The following is a 22,619-nucleotide window of genomic DNA, read 5'->3' as shown; positions in this document are numbered from 1 at the left end:
CCCTCTCCCTGGGGACTTGGCGTGTTCATAATTACAACACTCAAAGACCTTTGAGGAAACGTGTGCTCAGGTTTCACCCACTTTGCGGTCGGATTGCTTGTCACCTTACCCAGTTAGGAGAAATCTCCGTATGCTCTGCTTCAGATAGAACTTGTGGATGTGTTCTTTCAGTCTGTGCCATCCTCTTGGTGCACATCCAACTTAAATTCATCTTTTTAACTGTAAAATTCAGTGTTGTGTTTTTAAACTATATTTACAGAGTTTTACTGTCATCATTACCTTCAGTTTAAGAACTTCATCACTTCCTCAATCTCAAAAAGACCATCACACCCGTTCACAATCTTCCCTCAGCCTTCCCAGCCCCCACTCTCAGCTATGTAACCACTAACATACTTTGTGATTTCCCTACTCTGGGATTTTTGTGTAAATTTAGAATATGTGTTCATTTGTTAATGGTTTCCTTCACTTAGCAAAATGTTTTCACAATATGTGGATGTCATCAGTTCTTTGTTCCTTTTTATTGCCTAATACTATTCCATTGTCTGGCTGTAGCTTGTTTTATTCAAGGCATTCCCCAGTTGACGTCTGAGTTGCTTCCACTCTTTGGCTGTGTTAGTGTTCTTGTGCACATCTGGACACTGACTTCTGTTCAAACACGTTCTCATTTCTCCTGGATGGGAATATATATATCTGAGAATGGAATTACCGTGTTATGTGGTACTCAGCCCTTTGAGGAGCATCCAGGCCATTTTCCAAAGCAGCTGCATCATCTTACACTCCTGTTGGCACTGCCTGCAGATTCCAGTCTCTCGACGATCTTGTTGGCACTTGTTATCTTTTCTGTAGAATTCATCCTAATGGGTGTAAAGTGGTCTCTCATCGTGTCTTCATTTCTTTCCCTAGTGTTCAGTGCCATCGAAGGTCTTTTTCATGCCTGTTGTACTTTTTTGTATCTTTAGAGATTTGTCTTCTTGATCTTTTGCTCGTTTTGTAATTAGATTATCTGTCCTTTTATGACTGAGTCAGGAGAGTTCTTTGTATGTGAGAGGTAAGGCCCCTTATCAGATATGTCATCCTGAGACTTTTCTCCCTTTGTGTCTTCCTTCCACTCTCTTTCGCTGTTGTTTTCACTTATTTTATTATTTTATGTGTGTGTGCACACACAGGCCCATGGAGGCCAGAAGTGGGCACTGGTTCCCTCGGAGCCACCTGATGTAGGTGCAGGGATCCAAACGCCAGTTCTTTGACAGCAGTGATCTCTCCCGCTGTGACTGCTGGAACAGGATCTCAGGCAGTCCTGGTGGTCCTGACTGGAGCTCCTGGTATAGCTGAGGCTGGTCTCCAGCCCCACACCCGGCTGCCTCTCCCTCCAAAGGTCTGGGGTTACTGGCACACCCAACACTGAGATCTCTCTTGTCTCAAGCTTTTTTTGTTTGTTTTGGTTTTGGTTTTTTTGTTGTTGTTTTGTTTTGTTTTTTAGACAAGATCTTTCTTTTTAGCTCTAGATGGCCTGGAAGTCACTCTGTAGACCAGGCTGGTCTCAGACTGAGTTCTGCCTGCCTCTGCCTCCCCAGTGCTAGTCTAGTTTTGTTTATTTAGATAGTTGAGCCATTTTTTTTAGTTGATCCCCTCTTATGGAGTTTAATGACTTACTTTGAAAAGTCTTTTAATCAAAAGATGATAATTTTACATCTCTCTGCAGTATAGCCTGATCTAACTTATATATTGTATCAATGAACTAGGATAGCTATCATTATAAGCAGGTAATAATTTCCTGTGATAAGAACATTTGAAACCTCTTCTGGATATTTTGGTAAAAGTCTCTAACTTAATTTTTAAAAAGCTCATTTATTATGGGCTAAGGAGATGGCTTGTTAAAAGCACTTAGCCTGAAAGAATAAGGACATGGTGGCACACACTTGTAGTCCCAGCACTGGGGATGCAGAAATAAGGCTACTCCTGGGAGTCGCTGGCCAGCTAGACTAACCTAATCAGTGAACCACAGTTTCAGGAGAGACCCCCATCTCAGGTGGACGGTGGAGAGATAGCTCAGCGGTTGAAAGCCATGGCCATGCTGGATGTGGTGAGAAATACCTACAGTCTCAGCATTTGGGAAGTAGAGGCAGGCGGATCTTTTGTGAGTTCCAGGACAGCCAGGGATACACAGAGAAACCTGTCTTAAACAAACAAACAAAAAACCTGGTTGCTTTTCCAAAGGATCTGGGTTCAGTTCCAAACACTCACATTGCAGCTCACAGCCATCTGTAACTCCAGTTTCAGGGGATCTGACTCATCTTTGGGCACCAGATACACATGTGGCACACAGACCCACACATGCAGGCACAACACCCATACACATAAAATAAAAATAAATAAATCTTAAGAAGAACTAGGTGGGGAGTAACTGAAGAAGGTGCCTAATACTGCTCTCTGGTTTCTCTGTGCAGCATAAACACACACACATTAAAAAACAAAACAATTTATTCCTTTCTTTTCTTTTTAAGTGAATTAATTTTTTTAATTTTTTTAATATTTTATATATATATATATATATTTTTTTTTTTTTTTGGTTTTTCGAGACAGGGTTTCTCTGAAGCTTTGGTGCCTGTCCCAGAACTAGCTCTTGTAGACCAGGCTGGCCTCAAACTCCCAGAGATCCGCCTGTCTCTGCCTCCCGAGTGCTGGGATTAAAGGCGTGCGCCACCACCGCCTGGCTTTAAGTGAATTTTTTTTAGAAAGATTTGTTTATGTGTATGAGTGCACCATCTGCACGTGTGCCTGCACATCAGAGGAGGGCATCAGATCCCATTAGAGATGGTTGTGAGCCACTATGTGGTTGCTGGGATTTGAACTCAGGACCTCTTGGAAGAGCAGCCAGCATTCCTAACTGTTGAGCCATCTCTCCAGCCCAGCCCCCCTCTTTTTCTTTTAAACATAATGATTTGGGTATTACGTCCAAGAAGCCTTTGCATAAGATTTTCCTTTGCCTTCTTTGAGAAATTATGAAATATTAGCTCTAATACTTACTATGCTTCATTGTGAGGTTCTTCTGTTGGTTTGGGGTGTTTGGGTTTGGTTTGGTTGGTTGTTCAAGACAGGGTTTCTCTGTTTATTCCTGGCTGCCCTAGAACTCACTCTATAACCAGGCTGGCCTTGAACTCAGAGAGCCACCTGCCTCTGCCTCTCACATGCTGGGATTAAAGAGGTGCGCCACCCCTACCTGGTGCTTTGTCTTTTTAATGTGATGTGAAATAAGGGTCTAAATTCATATTTATTTGTATCATGGCTCACTCTCTAAGAGTATGCTAAGTGATAAAAGCAAATTTAAAAGTAATTATTGTAGTTCAAGCCATTCATACATAATTTAAAGGCATGAAAATGTTATATTCATTTTCATGAATATAATACATGGGTTTAAAAAAAAGTTCCACACCAAAATCTCTGGTAAGAAAAACAGGAAGTTTCCAAAGGGAAAAATGAAGGTACTGACCCTGTGAAGAATTGGTGGTAATGGAGTCTTCAAGTCTGTCTGTACTATTTTAGATTAAAATAAATTGTATGTAATTATTCATTTGGGGTGAACTTATACTCAGTCATTTTCTGAGCCTTTATATTTCTTAATTAAAGCACACAGCGCTGGCATTACGGTATTCTTGTAATCGCAGTACTTGGGAGCTAGAGGCAGGAGGAAGAGGAGTCCAAGGCTGTCCTCAGTGACAACAAGTTTAGGGCCAGCCTAGGGTACGTGAGACACGCACACACAGAGGTTCAGCAAGAATCACAGAGAACAGGGCAGAGTGGCCTGCTCCCGAAATCCCAGCATGGAGCCGCAGCAGGGGGATCTTTCAGTTGAGGCCATATCTCAGAAAACAAACCTAGAAAACAGGAGCGATAGAAAACAAAATAGTCCGTTCAGCACCCACACAGCTGCACAGGAGGGCAGGCGCTGTCTGTGTGGCGTTTCTGGGCTAGATCCCCAGGGGAATTCGCAGGAACTTGTGCTGTCCCTTCTGTTCTCCCAGTTTTGCTCCCACAAAATCCACCGACCTGACCCCCCTGGGTAGTTTAACTGTCATACCCACTGCTCCAAGCTGCCTCTTAGGGGTTCAGTCAAGACGGAAGTGAACATCTCTTTCCCAGCCTCTGGCCATCAGAAACAGTGAAGTGCACAATGAACGCAAACGTGGACGTTTCTGCAAGAAGCGCATGGCCGCAGGAGTAGCTGCTGATGCCCTGGGTGAACAACAAATAAGGTTTTCCCACGGCGGAGTGAGTGGCATTCTTGTTCCAGACCCAGGAGAACTGGAGAGGGAAAGTGCACCTCCGTTCGGAGTGTTCTCAACTCGGTTATTTTTAAGAGAGAAGGATATTCCTGGACTGACAGACAGACACTACTGTGCCTCAGTGGTTGGGACCCAAAAGAGCTAGCAGAATCTGAAAACTTAAAAGATGATGTCCGCCAATGTTGTCAGAAAACCCTTAAACAAAGGAGGTAAGAAGCCCAGGACCAGTGCACCCAAAATTCAGCGCCTTGTTACTCCATGTATCCTGCAGCACAAAGGCTCTGAAGAAACAATATATTTAAGCAAAATAAGGAGGCTCCCAAACTTGCTAAGCTTTTGGCCAAGAGAATGAAAGATACCAAAGAGAAATACCAGGAACAGATTGCCAAGAGCTATAGGCTGTCCTCACCAAGAGCTTTTACTTCCAAGTCTGAGTCCAGTCAAAAATAAGCCTTTAAGAGTAATGAATAGCTGGGCGGTGGTGGCGCACACCTTTAATCCCAGAACTCGCAAGGCAGAGGCAGGCGGATCTCTGTGAGTTTAAAGCCAGCCTGGGCTTCATAGTTCCAAGATAATCAGGGCTATATAGAAGAGACCCTGCCAAGACATAGGGAGGGGGAGAGGAATAAATGATCAGCTTGGGGGAAAAATCCAGAACGATACCAGGCTTTCCTGAGGAAGGTCCCCCTCTAGTGAGCATGTGGCCGCTCTCTCCTGGTCCTTGGCTACCCAAACAGACCTCCCTGAGCAGGTGTGGCAGTTTTGCTGGCCAGGCCGAGGAAGCACTCTACAGCTGAGCCTCTGACCGGCGGCTACTGGGGTGGGATCTCGAGCGTGAGAAGGAAGGCTGCTGTACAGCCGCGGAGCGGAAGGGTTCTTCTGCCACGGCCCCTGGCAAGCTGTGTAATTCCTCCCACACACGCTTGAGAAGCCTCACACGTGATCTTGATTTTCATCTATAAAAGTTATATTAAAAGATGGGCAGTTTCTACCCACAGGACTTGTGGGATCAGATGAGGATGGGTACAGAATGTTGACATGCAAGCACAAGGATCTTTGTGGGGTTTTTTGTTAAGTTTTTTTTCTTCTTGGATCCTCCTGGATGCAGCCTTTCTCCTTGCCACATGCTTCCAACCTCTCTCAGTCTCTTCTTTTGGTTTTGATTTTCACCCCGTAGTTTTGAACTTTGTCTGTAGCCCAGCCCTTTGAGTTCCCAGCCATCCTCCTGCCTCCTAAGTGCGAGGTCTCAGCCTGTTCTTAAAATGCTCTTACTCTCACACTGCCCTCTTCCCTCTTCTTTCTCTGAGTCCTGGCCATTTTTTTTTTTTTAAGCATGGTCCTGGCTGGGAAGTGCTTTCCTCTTTTGTTAGAGAGATCGGCACCCAAAATGACATGTTTTCTCTCCCATCCTCCCAGGCTCAAGCCACAGGGTCGCCTCACACATCACCCACTCATGGAGGTGGCCGCCCTATGCCCATGCCCATGCGTTCCACGTCTGCAGGCTCCACCCCTACCCATGGCCCACAGGATTCACTGAGTGGAGTTGGAGGAGACGTACAGGAGGCCTTTGCACAAGGTGAGTTTCCAGGCAAGTCTGTGGAGAGCTGAGGGGCTGAAATCACATACCGGATCCCTGCCAGGATTTTTCCAGCTTTCCTTTTGTGCTCTTGACTTTGGAGGATCAGATAACGTGGCCTTAGTAATCAGATTTACAGTATAAATAAGTTATGCGCTGGGTCCTTCTCCATGATAGGCTGGTCTTCCATGGGAGGTCTGCAGGCACGTGTGTGAAGACAACTGGCCTCCTGGGTTCTGAGCTCTAGCCTGAAGGAAATGCCTCGCCCTTTGGACTTTGCTCCTCACACATTTGTCCCCGAAGGTCCTTAGAATAAATAAGAACAGGAAAAGAGGTGATTTCCATAGGACCTAAGCATGCCAAAGATCAGTAAGTGTGCACTTGCCACGGCGGCCGACTGAGGAACCAGGGACCTACAATCTTAAATAATGGGCAAGGGAGTCTGGAGGGGAGGGAACGGGGACAAAGAAATAGGAGGCAGTGGTGTTAGAGAACTTAGCCCCTCACCCTGAGACTAAGGAACTTTGTGGGGCAACACTAAGCCAAAACTCTGCTGTGGTGCCTTCGAAGCATTGGACTTGCCAGGCCCCTGCTCTCCCGGTGGAGAAGATGGATGTTCCAGGAGCCTGCAGACCTGCGGTAGTCCCAGCTTCCCTAGTCACCTCTGCACCCGGGCTCCAGGGCCTCACTGCCTGGGGCCTCTCTCGGCGCCCTTTCCCATGCTCACCCATCTGCACTGCCATCTGCTCTGACTCCTCAGGTACAAGGAGGAACCTCCGCAATGACCTGCTGGTGGCTGCTGACTCCATCACCAACACCATGTCATCCCTGGTGAAGGAGCTTCATTCAGGTGAAACCCAGAGCTCCCCATCAGTCTCCACCTCCCCTGTGCCCACATCTTCCTGCCCTCTCCTACCACCGGGCACACAGCCCTTCCTGCCGCTCCGTTTTCCCTTCTAGGAGCACACAGGATCTTCACCCGGTGCCTCCCTCCCACACGTGATCACATTTTATATTAAGAACAGTCTGAAGGAGCAGACACAGCTCCTCAGTGCAGCCAGATCCCCGCCTCACTCCCTGTCTCCACCTACATTTTGTCCACAGTCTCTTTCCCTAGGGGCCGTCGCCTCATTCTGAAGCTATCCTGGATGTGGCAGCAGTCAGCACAAGCCACCTGTCTCTATTCCAGCTGCCCTCCGGCTTCCTGCTGTTTGATTCTGTTTAGAAACCCTGTCTTCTCCTTTTGTCCGTGACCAGGCTCTGATCTCACCTGAAGATCCCAGCTGCCGCTCCCTCCGTTCTTCACCTTTGGTATTATTTGACTTCTCTCTCCATCTCTCTATGACTCAGCCAGTGCAGTGGCTTCCCAGGGTCCTCTGCCTCACAGTGTTTCCCACAAAACCACCAAGTATCCCACAGCTCCATCAGGAATATAGTCACTCAGTGCTTAGGAGTTCCTTTGTAGCCTTGGCGTTCCTACGAAAGCTGCCATCCCCAGTGCTGCAGCGCTCACACCAAAGGCCCATCTGTGTCCTTTCTTACCCAAGGCAGTGTTTGTAAGAACTCTGCAGTGGCCTCTAGCAGGGCTGTCAAGCTAAAGCACAGAGCAGGGTTTCCAGGGACCGTTCAGACAGTCCTGAGGAAGGCACACCCAGGGTGTTTTCAGCGGGGGAAAGCATCTCCTTTTGGGCTGTCATTTATTTTTTCCACACCTCAGCCTTCAAGTCCTGTTTTCCTTCAAAAGAGATTACACCTGTGGCCTGATTGGCTTCCCAGCTCAGGTCTGTCACCCATTCTGCCACAGGCGATATGATTCCCTCACCCTCTCTCATCCTGTTTCTCATGCCCACACTGAAACCCAGCCCTCACTGTACAGGCACAGAGCTGGGGATGGGTGACCTCAGGATGACCTCACAGCTGATTAGAAAGCCCTTTCTCGAATATAGCTCCCTGATAGGTTTCACTTGGTGTTTTAGAGGGAATTTCTTAGGGATTTTTAGGACATGCAGAGAAAGCACAGTTAGAGTTTATGCAAAACGAGCAACTCACAAGCTCAGCACTCGAGAATGGGAATGTAACTCGATTGACAGGAACTGATCAGGCATGGCAGTGCATGCCTGCCATCCCCAATACTTGGGAGGCTTATGAATTCAAAGCCCACCTAGGCCATATGGTGGGGGGAAGGGGCAAGGACATCAGCCAATATGGAAAGCTGGTTTTAATCAAATTGCGTTATTTAGGTATATTAGTGATCCTGTTGTACAACCTCCTTGTTTTAGAATGTGGGATCTTTTCGAAAAATTACTTGCTTGCAATCACACAGCATGCAGAGGCAAAGCTAGTTCTAGAGCTTGGGTGTAGAGAAACATGGAGCCAGGGCTCTGAGCTGACCCAGGACAGACTACAGGGAAGTCTCTGTGAGGTTCCTTTTCCAAAGCACAGAAGCCTGTATCTGACACAGACAAATGCACACATGACCCAGCACCCTTGTTAAATATATAGATAAACCCTGTTCCTCAGTGGATGGGAGACGCATGGTGACTCCCTCGAAGTGGCTTCATGGGCCTTTATTAGGTTAGGAGTGGGTATCCAGGTCAGCTTTTCATACACCTACAGCCTGCATAGGACGCAATCTGTAATTTGTCTTCCCCATCTTCCAAAAAATATTTTCAACTAATGGAATCCTAGAGTTCAAAAGGATCTTAAAGATATTTCACTGAGCTTGCTGTCAATTTAAAAGCCTCCAGTTTGAATATTTCCAGGGAACTCATGTATAGCCAGGTCTAATCACTGGCGATTTCTTCCTTATTAGGGAACTGAAATCTTCCTTTCTATCATGGGTTATTTCCCGCCTAAAGCCACCCTAAGTCCAGACTTCCTCTCCAGGCCTCCTTTAGAATGTTTAGTGGTAGATAATGCGGTAACTCCCAAATTTTCTCCTTTTCTAGGAGATTCTACCCAATCCCTTTAACATGCATCAAATATGCCAGCTGGTGACATCATGCCCTCTGCTTCATGGATGTGCAGGGTTCCAATCAAGCATTGTCAGGGTGTGGAGCTGTTGGCTGTTGGGCATGGTCAAGGGACATGTGTACACCCTGGAGGCTGCTTGCTGCATTAGGTCTCTGCCTCAGGCCTCCAGCCTCCCTCACTGGTACTAGACCAAACAGTCACTGGCCTCCTTGGACTTGCTTCCACAGTAGAGGAAGGTGCAGAGAAAGAAGAGGAGATGCAGGATGAGAAAGTCAGGACCCCTGGTCTGAATGGGAGCCCAAGCTCCTTCCTTTCCCTTTGTTTCTGCCTCTCTTCTAATACTCTCTCCCCAAGTCTGCAGCCCCCTCAGTTCCTCTTGCCTGTTCTCCCAACTGCCTCTGAGGTGTGCCCACAGGTGGTAACGCCGGGCGATACTCACACTCTGGGATGCAAACAAGTCATAGAACATCGCCCTACTTCACAGGGTTGATGGTCTCTTTGGAGAAGCACAACTGAGACAGGCAGAGGAAGTGTGGGAGAAGACAGAGCAGCAGAAGAGGTGGATCAGAAAGTATTAAATGTCGGCTGGGGATTGCTCACCCGGCACACCTAAAGCCCATGCTAGACTCCCACACCACATAGACCACAGGAGCAGGGGCATGCCTGTAATCCCAGTGCTTGGCAGGTGGAGACAGGGGCATCTGAGATTCAGGCTCATTCTCTGCTGCAGAGTGAGCGTGAGGCCAGTGTGGCCTACATGAAGCCTTGTAGATGGTGTAGAAAACACCATTAAAGCTGGGTGTGTTGGCGCTCACCTTTAATCCCAGCATGCAGGAGGCAGAGGCAAGCAGATCTATGATTTTGAGGCCAGCCTGGTCTACGGAGCAAGTTCCAGGAGAGCCAGAGCTACCCAGAGAAACTCTTTCACAAAACTAAACACACCAAACCATAAATGTATAGCAAATAGTACTAAGGAAAAGACTTATAGGTTGGAATAGATGTGTTGAAATAGGAGCGGCGGCGGGGCTGCGTCCCCAACACCCCGGCCGCTTGGCTAGCTTATGCCCGAAATAACAACACACAAACTGTATTCATTTAAGAACTGCTTGGCCCATGAACTCTAGCCCTTACAGGCTAATTCTCGCACCTGGACTAGCCCATTTCTAATGATGTGTGTAAGCACCCCAAGGTGCGCTTACCGGGAAGAGTCTAGCCTCCGTCCATCATGGTGTCTCTGCTCCAGAGAGCAGAGCTGTCCGGTCTCTCTGGGAGCAGAGCAGAGTCTGACCTCACTTCCTCTTCCGCCCAGAATTCTATTCTGTTTACTCCTCCCATCTATGTTCTAAGCTGAGGCCAAGCAGTTGGTTTATTATAACTTAACCAATGAAATCAACAGATTGATATATGACACTCCCACATCATAGATGGCTTCCTGGAAGAATAAAGCAAGAAAGGAAGGTGTTGGTGAAGGACAATAATGCCTTCTTAGACTCTGTGTAGAAACTGTGTACTTGTTATATGGGAAGAGATCTGTGCTGAATGATCTCATGTAAAATCTCATGTGATCTTTACATTAAAATATGCAAATAAGACTATCCCCATTTTAGTAATAGGAAAATAGATTCTGGGGGAGTCTGTTCATACAGCCTCTGGGTGGGAATAAGTGGGCTTGAAGTGGGCTTTCTGACCCCAACCGTAATAGGTTTTTTTTGGGGGGGGGCATTGAAACAGTTTCTCAATGTACCAAGCTTCATATTCTTGTCATCTTTTAGTTTTATTTATTAAGCAGATAACAAAACCCTCTTGAGGCGTTTGAGAGTCTCCAGTTCTATCTATCATATATTAATATGTTGTTTTTCTCCGGAATGTAAACTCCCTAAGGCAGAGATTTTGGCCTTTGTTGTTGGTGATGTATTCCCAGTGTCGGGAATAGTGCCTGCCATCTAGTAATGAACCTAAGGAAAAGATCAGGGCAACATGATAGCCTTAAGTGAGGGGGAGTGGTCTACCAGCCTCAGGAGGTGAGGAGAGACCCATGCTGCCTCCTGGCTTCCTGCTAGACCTGGAGGTAGGTTTGTCACACAGCCCTGGAGGGGAAGAATTCTAGACAGCTCTCCGAGGCTCATTAACTGGGCAGGTTAATAAATGGCAGGACCTGGACTCACTCCAGGAGTTCCAACTCCAAGCCAGTGCTTTAGTCCAAGCAGAACAATTAGACCAAGCCAAGTGGGGAAGCCCCAGTGAGGTGTAAGGCAGTCTAGGGGGAACAGGTGGGAACCCTCTCAGGACAGTGGCTCTGTGGTGCCATTTAGCCCCTGGGATGGTACGGATAAGAGAGAGCATTTGCAGGCTCAGGGGCAAGGAGTTTGTCAGCAAGGGCACTGACATTGCCTAGGAGACAGGAGAAAACATTGTGTAAGTACAGAAACTATTAGAAGCCAAAGCGAGGCCTGGGAGAAATAGGCCACTGGGCATGAGTTTGTGGGAATTGCTGTCCTGGCCACACACCTCAGGCTGTCAGAGGAGAAACAGCCATTCGGAGGTCCAGGTCCAGATAAGAAGGCCATGAGGCAAGAGAAACTAAGATGTGCCTCTCGTGTAAACACCCACCCGCCCCAAACACATGTCTGTACCCCAACCAAACTCCAGCTTTGCTATGGAAATGTTTTTACTAAAGGCATAGCAGCTGCCACCTTGGCCCTCCCTTCCCGTGGCACACTGCTCCAGGTCCCTCCTCAGCTTCCCTCCGCCCCCCAAAGCAAGCCTAGAGCCCATCTTTGCCCTCCACTCTTGCCTTAGCCGTAGGAACTGGAGTGATTTCTGTTGGCCCAACCTCAGGGCCCTCTGTCTCTGTCACTGGCTGACCACCTTTCTGTCTGACTGGATGCTTGCTCCTAGCTCTTAGTATCTCTTGATCCCTCTAAGTGCACATCCCAGGGCCTGTCTGTCTGTGTGGAGACTGAGAGAATGCCTGAGCTTCTGTGGCTCTCAGGTGCCATCTCTAAGAGCAAGAGGGTAAAGAGTCGGGGTGCAAGATGAGGGAAGTTTGTTTTTGCTTGCCTCTAAACATTGTATGAGCCCTTGCAGATATCAAAATGTGGAGACATTCAGAATCAATAACTACCGATTTTACAGAGGAAGATTTCTCTTCTTTGGGGTGAAGTCAGGCTCACATGGGAAGCACAGCTCAGTCAGCTCCCGGCTCAGCACACATGGTGTCTTTAGCACACATGAACAGCACATGGGCTCTTTTGAAGAACTCTGACCAAAGCAGGCTTCCCAGCCATATTCACCCTTAGCTCTCACCTCTATCTGCCCTATCCTTGCTGTCTGAGTCCCAGAGAAGGATGCTGCTACTCTGTGGTACCCTTCCCTCTGAGCACCCCTTTATCCTGTGTGTAAAACAAGACCACACAGTGAGGCATAGATTGTCACCTCCTTTGGTTGCCCCAGTACTCCACATCCATCTGAGCCACTCCAGAGCTCCTGTGTCCTTCAGAATGTCCCTAGCGATCTAGTTTGTACACTGAACACGCCGATGCATATCTAGGCAGCAGCAACCCTCTCTGAGGACACACGTGGACTCAGAATGTCCAAGGGGGAGCTGGCTAGCAATGTTGTTCCAGAACATAGAGAAACAATGTTCCGCTTAAAACTGTTTCCACTTTGTTTTCCTTTCAGAACCATGCAGGCTCTGGTCTCTCCCCCTCCCCCACCCCTCATAGCCGCTCCCTAGAGTTGGTTTGATTTTTCTTCATAACATTCCCATGTCAGTTGTGGGTTATGAGTAACTGCCCTACCTCATTATCCCTGGCAGAAAAGCTCAATAGAAAGGGATATTTAAGGCTAGCCCCTGGGCCGGGTGGGTCGGGGAAGCCCCCTTAGAGAAGTCCAGGGGCCAGAGAAGAACCGGAGTGTGACCTCAGTGTTGTTTCTGCCTATGCTGCCACAGGTTAGCCAAGGAGCAGCCCGGACACAGGAAGCCCAGGTGAGTAGTGAGTCTTCGTCTTCCTCTTTTCCTTCTTCCCTCACAGGCCCCAAGCCAGAGCAAGCCTTACAGTTAGGATTTTCTCGAAAGAACCAATTCTGCCTTTTCCTCTGCTCCCGCACAGCTGCCTCCACTGGACCTGTTTACCAGGTTTCCAGGCAGTGGCTTGACTTACATTGCGTGTCTGTGGCCTGGCGTCACCAGTAGCACTGACTGAAGCAGGTGGCAGAGTAGCCACCTTCCTGGGCTTCCTCTGTTTCTGTTGTCCTGTCGTCTGTAGCCACTGTCTACCCACAGCCAGAATGCCCCTGGAATCCTTTCACTCAACACTGCCCGCGTATGTGGTCCCTACCCAGTCACATGGACCGCAGAGAGCCAGTGAGTCAAAGGACAGACAGACAGACACTCTTCTGGTCTTAAGGAATTAATCTGTCGCATCTTTTTTTTTTTTTTAAATCTGTAGTCTTGATGCAACTTCCGAGTTTGCTTTCTTTTTTGTTTGCTTGTTTGTTTATTGGTGCTTCAAGACAGTCTCATTGTGTCGGCTTGACTGTCCCCGCTTCCCGCTTCCCAAGTGCTGGGACTAACGGGGAGTGCCACTACGCCTGGTCTCCACTTCTTTTTTAAAAATTGAGCATCTTTTTCAGTTACAAATCTTCAGGGTAGAAAACCCAGGTCCATGGCACCACCAGCCAGAAAAGGAACTGTTTCAGATAACCTTCTAAGAATGTCATCTGAGAGCTGAACTGGGCCCCACCCTTCTTGCAAGGCCAGCTGCACACTTGGTCTGCAAAGCTGACAGCAGGTGGGCAAAACCAGCCAGCATACTGCAGTGTATGCAGATCAGTCCCTTCCTGTGGCAAGCCCGGACTGCCACACGTGCTGGTGAGGTCAGGAACTGACTCAGAGGCCTTCAGGTGCCCTCTGTCCGTAGGGCAAGAAAGACTGCATGGAAAAGAGATATGTGAGCACCATCCAGTCCACTCCACTGGTTCACATGAAGGAGCCAAAGCCCACACTCGAGGACTTGGTGCCAGGACTGGAATCACGTGGTGTTGTTGCCTCACCTCCTGACCTACGCCAGGAGTTATGAGAAGCCGTAGTAGAGTTAGATGAAAAGTCCCGCGTCCTGTGGCGTGCTCTCTGCGGCCGGCCGAAGGCCTCCTCCCCTTCCTCTACATTCTCTGCCCATCTCCTTTACCACACTTCCTCCCCTTCCAAACCTGCCATTGTGACCCAGTTTTTTTATTCAGTGGGAGCACTTCCTACCCCTGTGACATACGCAGTGACCTCAGAAGACACATACCCTCACCCTACCCCAACCCTGTCCAACAAAAGAGAAGAACTGAGGGCCCCAACCTCCACTCTCCCTGCAGATCTGCTGCTTCACAGCCATTGGCAGCTTTGCCCTGAGCCCCCAGTGTGCTTGTGACTAACAGTCTGTCTTGTACAGGCACAAAGGCCGAGGAGCAAGCTGGCACCAACAAGACAAGGGAAGGTCTTCCCCCAGAGGCACAATTCCTCTCCGTCTTTCTGCTGCACACCTGGACCCGGCTTGCAGGCTGCCAGACTCACTCCACCACCAGAGAGAGGAGCCAAGCCTATGGGAAGTGGGGAGGGACTGCCTGAGGCCCCGGCTGGTGGGCCTCCTTGTGAGCCCTGCACGCACTAGCATCTGCATTCCTCCCTCAGGGCATGGTGTCATCTCTGCAGCAGGAATTTACCAGGAGGTGGAAAAGAAAAGAAAAAGCACCGAGCCTGAGCCCGTGTGTGTTCCTGGCCTAATGGGGTTCCTCTTGGCATCTGGCCAGCACAGGGTATGCTCCCTGGTGTGGGCACACAAGTGTCTTTCCTACCTTTGACCTTTAAAAACCAACAGGTCTCCTATGCAAAGAATGCTGCAGGCCTTGCTCAGTTCTACAGACATTCACACCCTGGCTTCAGTGCTAAAAATAGTGTCCTCCCCCCACCCCCTTCCTCTCTGAACTTCCACCTGCACAGTGCTCTGCAGTACTGTTGCTCTACAGCCAGGAGGAAGGCTGAGAACTGTGTGGTCCAGTCAACGGGGAGGCAGCTGTGTGTAAGCGCCAAGCTGGGGCTGGCAGCCAGGGGGCGCACTGCCCGGATGCTGCTCACGCAGCCTCTCCCCTGGGGTCCTGTGGCACATGTGATCGCTAAGTTCAATTCACATAGGATTTTTTTTTTCTGCTCCTTGAGCTCCAGGATGTTATTTTTAGTAGAAGAGCTACTATAAATATTTATAAAGGGCAGTGACTGGAATGAAGTGAGAGGGCCCACAGCTGGCATTGCTGCATTCCCTACCCACCTCTACAGACCCCTCCCCAAATTTTGAGGTGCATGCAGAGCCGTGGCCTGAACCTGTGACCACACATGGATGGAGTCCCATGAGAATCTCCTCAAGAAGCAGTTGGGAGAACAAAGGGTGGAGGCTGTTGCATTCCATCCCCGTCTGTTTCTCCGCCTGACCCCCATTTCTAGCTGGAGTAACTCAAGGCTGAAGTGGGAGAAGGGATACGAACTTGCTGAGTCAAGGTCCTCTGGGTCCTAGGTACTATGTGTGAAAGGCAGGTGTACCATGGATTTCTGCCACTGTGAGGGCAAAAAGAAAAATAGAAGTTGGGAGCTGGCTTCTGCTCGGCTGTTACAAAAACACTTGGCTCCCTGACACACAGATGGTTGGTTAGTAGGCAGAGCTAAGGACCTGGAGGGCCAGCAGGGGCTTGAGCACAGATAGCACAGGAAGGCTACCACACTCAGGGAAAGGGGATCCCGGCTTATGGAATGCCGGAGGGGGGGCAGAGATGAAAACCCCTGTGTAGAAAGCTCTGGGGACGCACTGCACACCCCGGTGATGGAATCCATCAAGCCTCCCAGACAACACTGTGGGGTGCCTTACTTTCCCCAGCCTCTCTCTTCACACTCTGTGCCTGGGAACAGGGCAGACTCCCTCCTCCTGACTCCACACGAGACTCATGTTTCCTCCAAGGCAGCAAGAGACAGGAATAACACCAGGTACGAGGGCTGCAGAACCAAACTGCTCTCTGCTGGTCTGGGAGTGATGCTTACCTCCCTACAGGAAAAGCTGGCCACGCCTGGGCAAGGCAAGGGTCGAGGGCCAAGAACGGGGCTGCATTCGTGCCTCCGATACCAGCATCTGGGACACGATCTCTACCTTTGTTATACCAACTCTTGATTTCTTTTAGAGCTAGGAACCCATTATTAGCTAAGGCGCCTGATTTCTTGGCATCTGCTTTCAGACAAAATTCTATACTATGTCTCCCTAACCTGGAACATAGGAAGCCATTCTATGGTGGGAACTTCCTTGTTAATTTTCCATAGCCACTGAATTTAATTTAGGCAGATGGTCCAGCCTGGGTAGGCAGGCTGCTCTGCAGTGCCCTGGCCTGGATCGCTGCTGTAGGTGGCACGGGAGAACCAGATGCTCCCTGGGCCATCTTTTGTGTATGTTGATTGAGACTCTAGCTGACTTGGAACTTGTAATCTTCCCACCTCTACATCTCGAATGGTGAGATTCCAGATGTGTGCTGCCAGCCTGTGCCACCAACCTAGCCGTCCTGAGTCTTGAGGACGCAACCGCCCCTCTAGCTCTGGTGCATGACCGCAGCCATCTTGAACTTCTGTTCTTACCTGCTGTTCTTTATCTACTGGTAGACTCCTTTCCTGCACTGCCTGCTGCAGGTGCCCACCAGCTTTAGAGAGGAGCAGTTGCCATGGCAATGCCGAGTCATCTGAATCCCTGCTGCTGTGTCTGGAAGAGAAGGGCTCACGAGGAGCTGGCTGATGGGCTCCAAGCCTGACCACAGCCCATGCACTGTTCAGCAGGGGTCAGGTGTTTGTTTACAGCCGGAGTGTGGGAGTCGGGTGATTTACCTGCCTCTGGAAGACCTCTGTAGTGGCAAGTGACTCACACCCTCACAGGCTCTCAGAAACGAAGAACTCCCAGAGCAGGGTCTTAGGCAATACTCTATCCTAGTAGTTCTCAAACTGAGCAGCATCCGGGTCTGCTAGAAGCCTTGTTGATGTTGCCAGTTTCTAAGCCAGTTGCTCGGGGCTGGAGCAAGAGCTTTGCAGTTCTGTGGAGTCCCAGGTGATGTTGGTGCTCTCAACCTGGAGCCTATACTGCCAGCACCACCCTGAGCTTTTATGAGGAGCAAACCAATCACACCCATGCAGGGAAATGCATTTTTAGTCAGTCAGAAAACAGGCCAGACTCTGTTGTCTGTTCTAGAGGAAGATGTGTTAGGGAGGACTTCAGAAATCCCATTTCTTTCCTGGGACTGGAAGAGGGTACTGTGTGCTGGAACCAGCGACTCCTATACTGCATCTCTCTCTCTCTCTCTCTCTCTCTCTCTCTCTCTCTCTCTCTCTCTCTCTCTCTCTCCTCTCTCTTGATTTATTTTTAGTTATGTGTGTCTGTGTATGGGTCTGTGTACATACACTTGAGTGTAGCTGCTCACAGAGGCCAGAAGGGGGTGCTAGTGTTACAGGTGGTTGTGAACCACCCTTTGTGGATAACAGACACCAAATACGGCTCCTTTGCAAGAGCAGTCATATTCTTAACTGCAGAGCCATCTCTTCAGCCTGGTAGACTGAATTTCTCTCTCGTTTTTTAATCAATAAACAGAGGGCCTGGAGAAATGGCTCATGTCTGCTAAGACATCCTTAATTAAACATAACCAGCCACCACCTAACCCTAGCTCAGTGAGAGTCCTTAACCAGGTAACAGAACCCTGTCCCAATGGTAGCTTATAGCCATGGACACACTATCAGTTGGATCAGTAGTGTCGTGGAAGTGTGAGTAGGCTGATACATCCCATCCAAATCCATAAGGATCATGGGTGCCCATAGCCCCCAACTTCTGTTGGTGCAATAGTTTCCCTGTGAGAAGCAGAACTTTAGATTCAGCCCCTGACTTGTAACTGGTGGGGCATCTACCTCACTGGGCCTAAAGGCCACCTGTAGACACTGGGCTCATTATGTAGGCAGGCCCAAAGACATCATCAGTCACTGGTGACAAATGTGTCATCTCATACCAGGCACCAAACCCTAATGAGCAAGATCAGTAAAGAATCAGTTTGTATCCTGTGTCCAAAGCCCATAAGAGGCCTCACCGTAGCTAAAAAAAAAAAAAAAAAAAAAAAAAAAACCTGCCCAAGAATCCCATAGGACTCAGTCCTTTGCCTCCCACTGTCCCCTCCTGAGGACAGGCACTGGGGACAATGAGACTTCCTACGCCCACGCAGCCTCTGGAACCGTGCCTAGGAGAGGACCCCCCCTCTTTGGCCACTGCCTTCCTAGTGTTACCTCTCTGCGACTCACTGGTGTTTGGGTGCCTGGAAGGAGTGATTACACCTTGGGCTACTGTGAACAAAGTCAAACAGTGAGTAACAAGCCACAGGTAACAGGAACAGCTCTGGGCCCAGAGATAGGAGCCAGGCACAGATAATGGCCATGAAAACGTCTGATGGAATCCTCCACCTTCTGCCCTGCCTTTCCTCTTGGCTAGCAGTTGCTGTGGGTCCTGCTTTCATTGCCTAAGCATTCATCCTGAGCTGACCCTTCACCACCCCCCGCCCCAGCCTAACATGGGAACCCAGACCCCTGCTCCTAAGAGGGGACAGAGGCCCAAGGAGCAGCAGGTAGAAGAGAAGGAAGCGTGCAGCTGCGGATGGAGAACAGCGCTCCCTGTTCTGGAGGGTGCACTGGTGGCCTAGGGCAACCTCACTCATCCTGTACCTTTTCCGGAAGCAGCTCATTAGGTCTGGGTTTTGTCCTGATCCCCATGCCCTAGCTTGCACTGGAGACCTAGTCCCTTCACTAGTTGCCAAGCACAGGTGCTGTCTTCTCCGGCCCAGAAACTATCTGCCGCTCCCACCCCTTCACACCCTGCATCTTTCCCAGCCTAGCTCCTACACAGGGTTTCCTGGGGGCTGCATGCTTCAAGGGGGCCGCTTATCTTTGTGCTTTCAGCCATTCCGAGAGAGTGGGAATTAGATTGGGGTCATCCAGAGGCCTCAGGCCAAACTTTGCACACTGTGGGGTTTAAAGCTAGTGCAGCGGGGAGGGGCGCTGGTTTAACATTCTGTTTGCTGAGGCCCCTACCCTGAGCAGCCCAGGGCCCCACCTGGTGCTCGCTGGACTTTTCCTGCCCCCCACTTTATGACTTGGGTCTTAATCCTCTCCTGTTCTGTGGAGAGGAGACAGCTCTGTGACAAGGTCACCTGGGCTGTGCTGTGCACACACAGCTCCCCTAAGAAAAGACCTTCCACTTGGCACACCCAGGCACACCCTGCATAGGAACTCCACTTTCAGAGCTACGTCCAAGCTACACGTCCTATGCCCCGAGAGCACAGACAAGGCCAGATGGATCAGACCGTAGAACTGCTGGGACGTTTAGAAAGAGATGGATCTAACTCACTTGTCCTGTGCTTGCCTAGAATATGCCAGGCCACAGGTTCAATCCCCAGTGCCTAAATTAAAGACATCTGGGCAGGGAAAGTGAGTTCAGGTGTAATGGCTCACACATGCATTCCCAGCGTAACAGAGATGGGATTGTAGTGAGCTCAGTGCAGGTGAGATTCTGTACAGTGACGCCTTGCCCCTAGCAACAATGACTCTGGAAGAGGAATGTGTGTTGGTTGGGCTGATGGGTGTCATTTACTGACCCCAGCAGGTGGGAGTCTTCCAGGGGCTTTTCTCCGAAGGAAAGAGGAACAGTGTACACTTAGTGGCTGCTGTGTGCCAGGTGTGTTTATGTATGCAATCTTGTTTAATGCCTTTTGCTCACAAAGCTGCCGTGTTAGGTTTATCCATCTACAAAGCAGCAAGGCTCAGAAAGGTCAAGTGTCTTGCCTGAGATCACACAGAGAGAACAGGCCCCATCTGTGTGCTTGACTGATGGCCCGTGAGCTAGACAGCTGCTGCGGCAAAATGTGTGCAAAGTTTCAAGAAAGACAGAAGTCTCAAGTTAGTTGAAGGAGCAGGGAAGGGCTGAGGGGAAGAAGTGCTTAGCAGGAATCTGCTTTGCCCACCGCAAAAGCCACAATGAAAGCTGGTATCATTAGCCCAGTTGGTACCGTGTTTACCTAGCATGCAAGAAAGCATAGACTGGGCGTGATGGTACACACCTATAATCACAAAACTGGGGAAATAGAGGCAAGAGGGTCAGAAGTCTAATGTCATCCTTGGCTATGTAGTGACTTTTGAGGCTAGCCTGGGCTACCAGAGACCCTGATTTAAAAAAAAAAAATCACAATGAAAACTGGGCTTTATGCTATACGCTTGGCATCCCAACACTCTGGAAACTGAGGTTACAAGTTCAAGGCTGGCCTGAGCTATCTATAAGTACAAGACCAACCTGGGCCACATAGTAAGACTCTGCCCACCCCCATAAAAAGACAGATGAGGATGGAGAGATTACTTAGCCATTAAGAGCACTGACTGCTCTTGCAGAGGATCTGGGCTGGATTCTTATCACCCTCGTTGTGACTCACAACCATCTGTAACTCCAGTTCCAGGGAATCTGCTGGCCTCCCTGGACATCAGGTAGACAAAATGCCTGTATGCATAAAATAAAAAACTGGGGGAAGGGAGGGCTGCAGTTGTAGGAATAGCTACTCAGAATTGTTAACTGTTTAAATCTTAAAATGGAAAATGTCTTGCCAGGCAGTGATGGCACATGCCTTTAATCCCAGTACTGGGGAAGCAGAGGCAGGCAGATCTCTGTGAGTTTCAGGATATCCAAGGCTACACAGAGAAACTGTATCAAGGGGGAAAAAATGTGGATAATGTCTCAATTCCTAATGCCACCCCCAGACATATCCTTCAGTGCTTTCCAGTCCACTTAAACTCAACACGGACCTGCCACAGACAACTGTGTTCACTCTCCCTAGATATGGACCCAGCGTTGCCAACCCCAGCAGGAAGGGAAGGGAGAAACAGCAGCCTTTCTGCACCCATTCAGTATACTTGCTGGCAGCGTTTAGACTGAGTCCTGCCACTGTCCCAATAGGCACTGTGAATATCATCATCCCCCAGGGACCAATGAAGCAACTCCAATAGGGATGCTGTCTGGGGACCAAGGGGTGACAATGTGAACCTCAAAACTGTCTCCAGAGGCAGATTCAGCCCCAGGAGGCACTGCCTTCTCTTAGTCTGTCATAACAACAGTCCTAGTAGACTGGGTGACTATGAAGGATGGTTTGTCCAGCTCGCCACTCTCAAGGCTAAAAGTCCAAGATCAGGCGGTAACTGTCCAGGGCCTCCTGTTACTTCATATGTTGGTGGAATAGCTGGAGGGCATGTGTTAACAAACCACAAGGGGCAGCCCTTGATTTCTAACAACGAACTCTTGCTGTAACTAATCCAGTCCCCCCAGAGAGCCCATTAATCCCTTTTAGCAATCCGGATCACCTCTTAAAGGTCCACAGCCTCTCCGTGCTGTTCCCCTGGGAACCAAGTTTAAATGTGTGTTTCAGAGAAGGCAAGGCATGTTCAAACCATAAAGTGCCTCGATGCCCAATGGACATGGATACGCAGGACCTTGAGTCCTTCCCTATACCATTCCCCCTAAAACAGGAAGAGGTAGAGATTGTCAGACCCAGGTGCTTTCTCTCTGGGGCCACTGCACCGGGGAACCAGTAGGTCGGTGTTAACATCTCCAGGCCTCATCCCTCCAGTTTCTCAGGGCAGAATGGGAAAGTCTTAGGGCCCTCTGAGAGATTACCCTGCCTGACTGTAAGGGGATCTCCAGATTTAATCAGCCTGAGCAGTTCCCACTGTCACGTGAGAAGCAGGCCAGAGCATCATAGAACTTGACAGCTCAGGAAACCGAAGCCAAGGCCACACATGGGCAGGGGCCACCCAGAGGGGTTGGAGGAGCTCCCAAAAGGGCCAGCAATGCCTTCCAAACTCCTGCCAACTTGCATCATGGCAACTGGTCCTGATGCAGGAGAGAACTCTGAATAGGGGACGGGGTGGCAAGGGCACTCCTCCCGAGGCTGTGAGCATCTGCCCTCAGTCCTTGCCTCCTTAACGTAATGAAAAGCCCTATGACTGACTTCCAGAGAGCAAGTACCAGGCTTTCCTGCTACCAGAGGCTGACATGCCTGTCACAGGTCCCCCAAAGATGACATTTATCCTAGAATTGTCCTGTCCGGTGATTAGTCTGAATTTAGAGATGAAACAGAGGATCCCCTACCCTGTGCTTATTTACAGTCCCCTGCAGGAGTAGGTGAACGAGCAGGACCTATTACACTGCCTCCTTTGGGAAGGAGGCAACTAGGTGGGACTGTAAAAGGCAATCAGACAAAACGACACCTGCTCATGACCAAACCAGGACATAGAAAAATGCCAAGGGAAAAGGAGTCAACTTGGCGTAACTAAACAGTGGCACCATCTGAGCGAGTACAGCTATATGACCTCATTCCGTTATGTGCTGCTCAGATCTTCTAGCATCTTTATTTAAAAACAAACAAACAAACAAAACCAAAGAAATCATTTTTTGAAGTAAAACATTTCCTCCTGGCTCTTGCCTTTGAAGCTTTGCTGTCACTACCCTCGCTGGCAAGGCTCTGAGGTCCCTTTCAGTCTGCAGGCCTGTGGTGATGTCTGCGTACCCCAGCTGCTTTCAATTAAACCCCTTGAGCTGAAGAGCAAATGGCTTTAGCGAGCTGATTTTCCAAAGGGTCAATCTTATTTTGAACCAATGTGTCAAAACAAAATCAACTCAACCACAACACATACTAAGCAAATAAAT

The 22,619-nt window shown here is 49.2% G+C and overlaps 1 protein-coding gene across 3 annotated transcripts in view; it reads left to right on the top strand.

Moving 5' to 3' along the window:
* The window catches only part of Dtnb (dystrobrevin beta), a 202,399-nt gene extending 187,817 nt beyond the window's left edge, over positions 1-14,582 (top strand). For 2 of the 3 annotated variants that reach the window (XR_007589235.1, XR_007589234.1), the window contains 5 exons: positions 5,700-5,859; positions 6,620-6,709; positions 7,117-7,170; positions 12,785-12,820; positions 14,274-14,582. Coding sequence is in view for 1 of the 3 variants with exons in the window: in XM_050125874.1 (XP_049981831.1) it covers positions 5,700-5,859; positions 6,620-6,709; positions 12,785-12,789 (255 nt within the window). In the remaining 2 variants the exon portion in view is untranslated. The remainder of the gene's footprint in view (positions 1-5,699; positions 5,860-6,619; positions 6,710-7,116; positions 7,171-12,784; positions 12,821-14,273) is intronic. The other variant, XM_050125874.1, reaches the window with a different exon arrangement.
* Positions 14,583-22,619: the final 8,037 nt, after the last annotated feature.

The sequence above is a fragment of the Alexandromys fortis genome, unplaced genomic scaffold (genome assembly GCF_014885135.2).
Source record: "Alexandromys fortis isolate MF-2015 unplaced genomic scaffold, M_Fortis_MF-2015_v1.1 scaffold_252, whole genome shotgun sequence".
Taxonomy (NCBI): Eukaryota; Metazoa; Chordata; class Mammalia; order Rodentia; family Cricetidae; genus Alexandromys; species Alexandromys fortis.
This window is presented reverse-complemented; position numbering and strand designations above follow the sequence as displayed.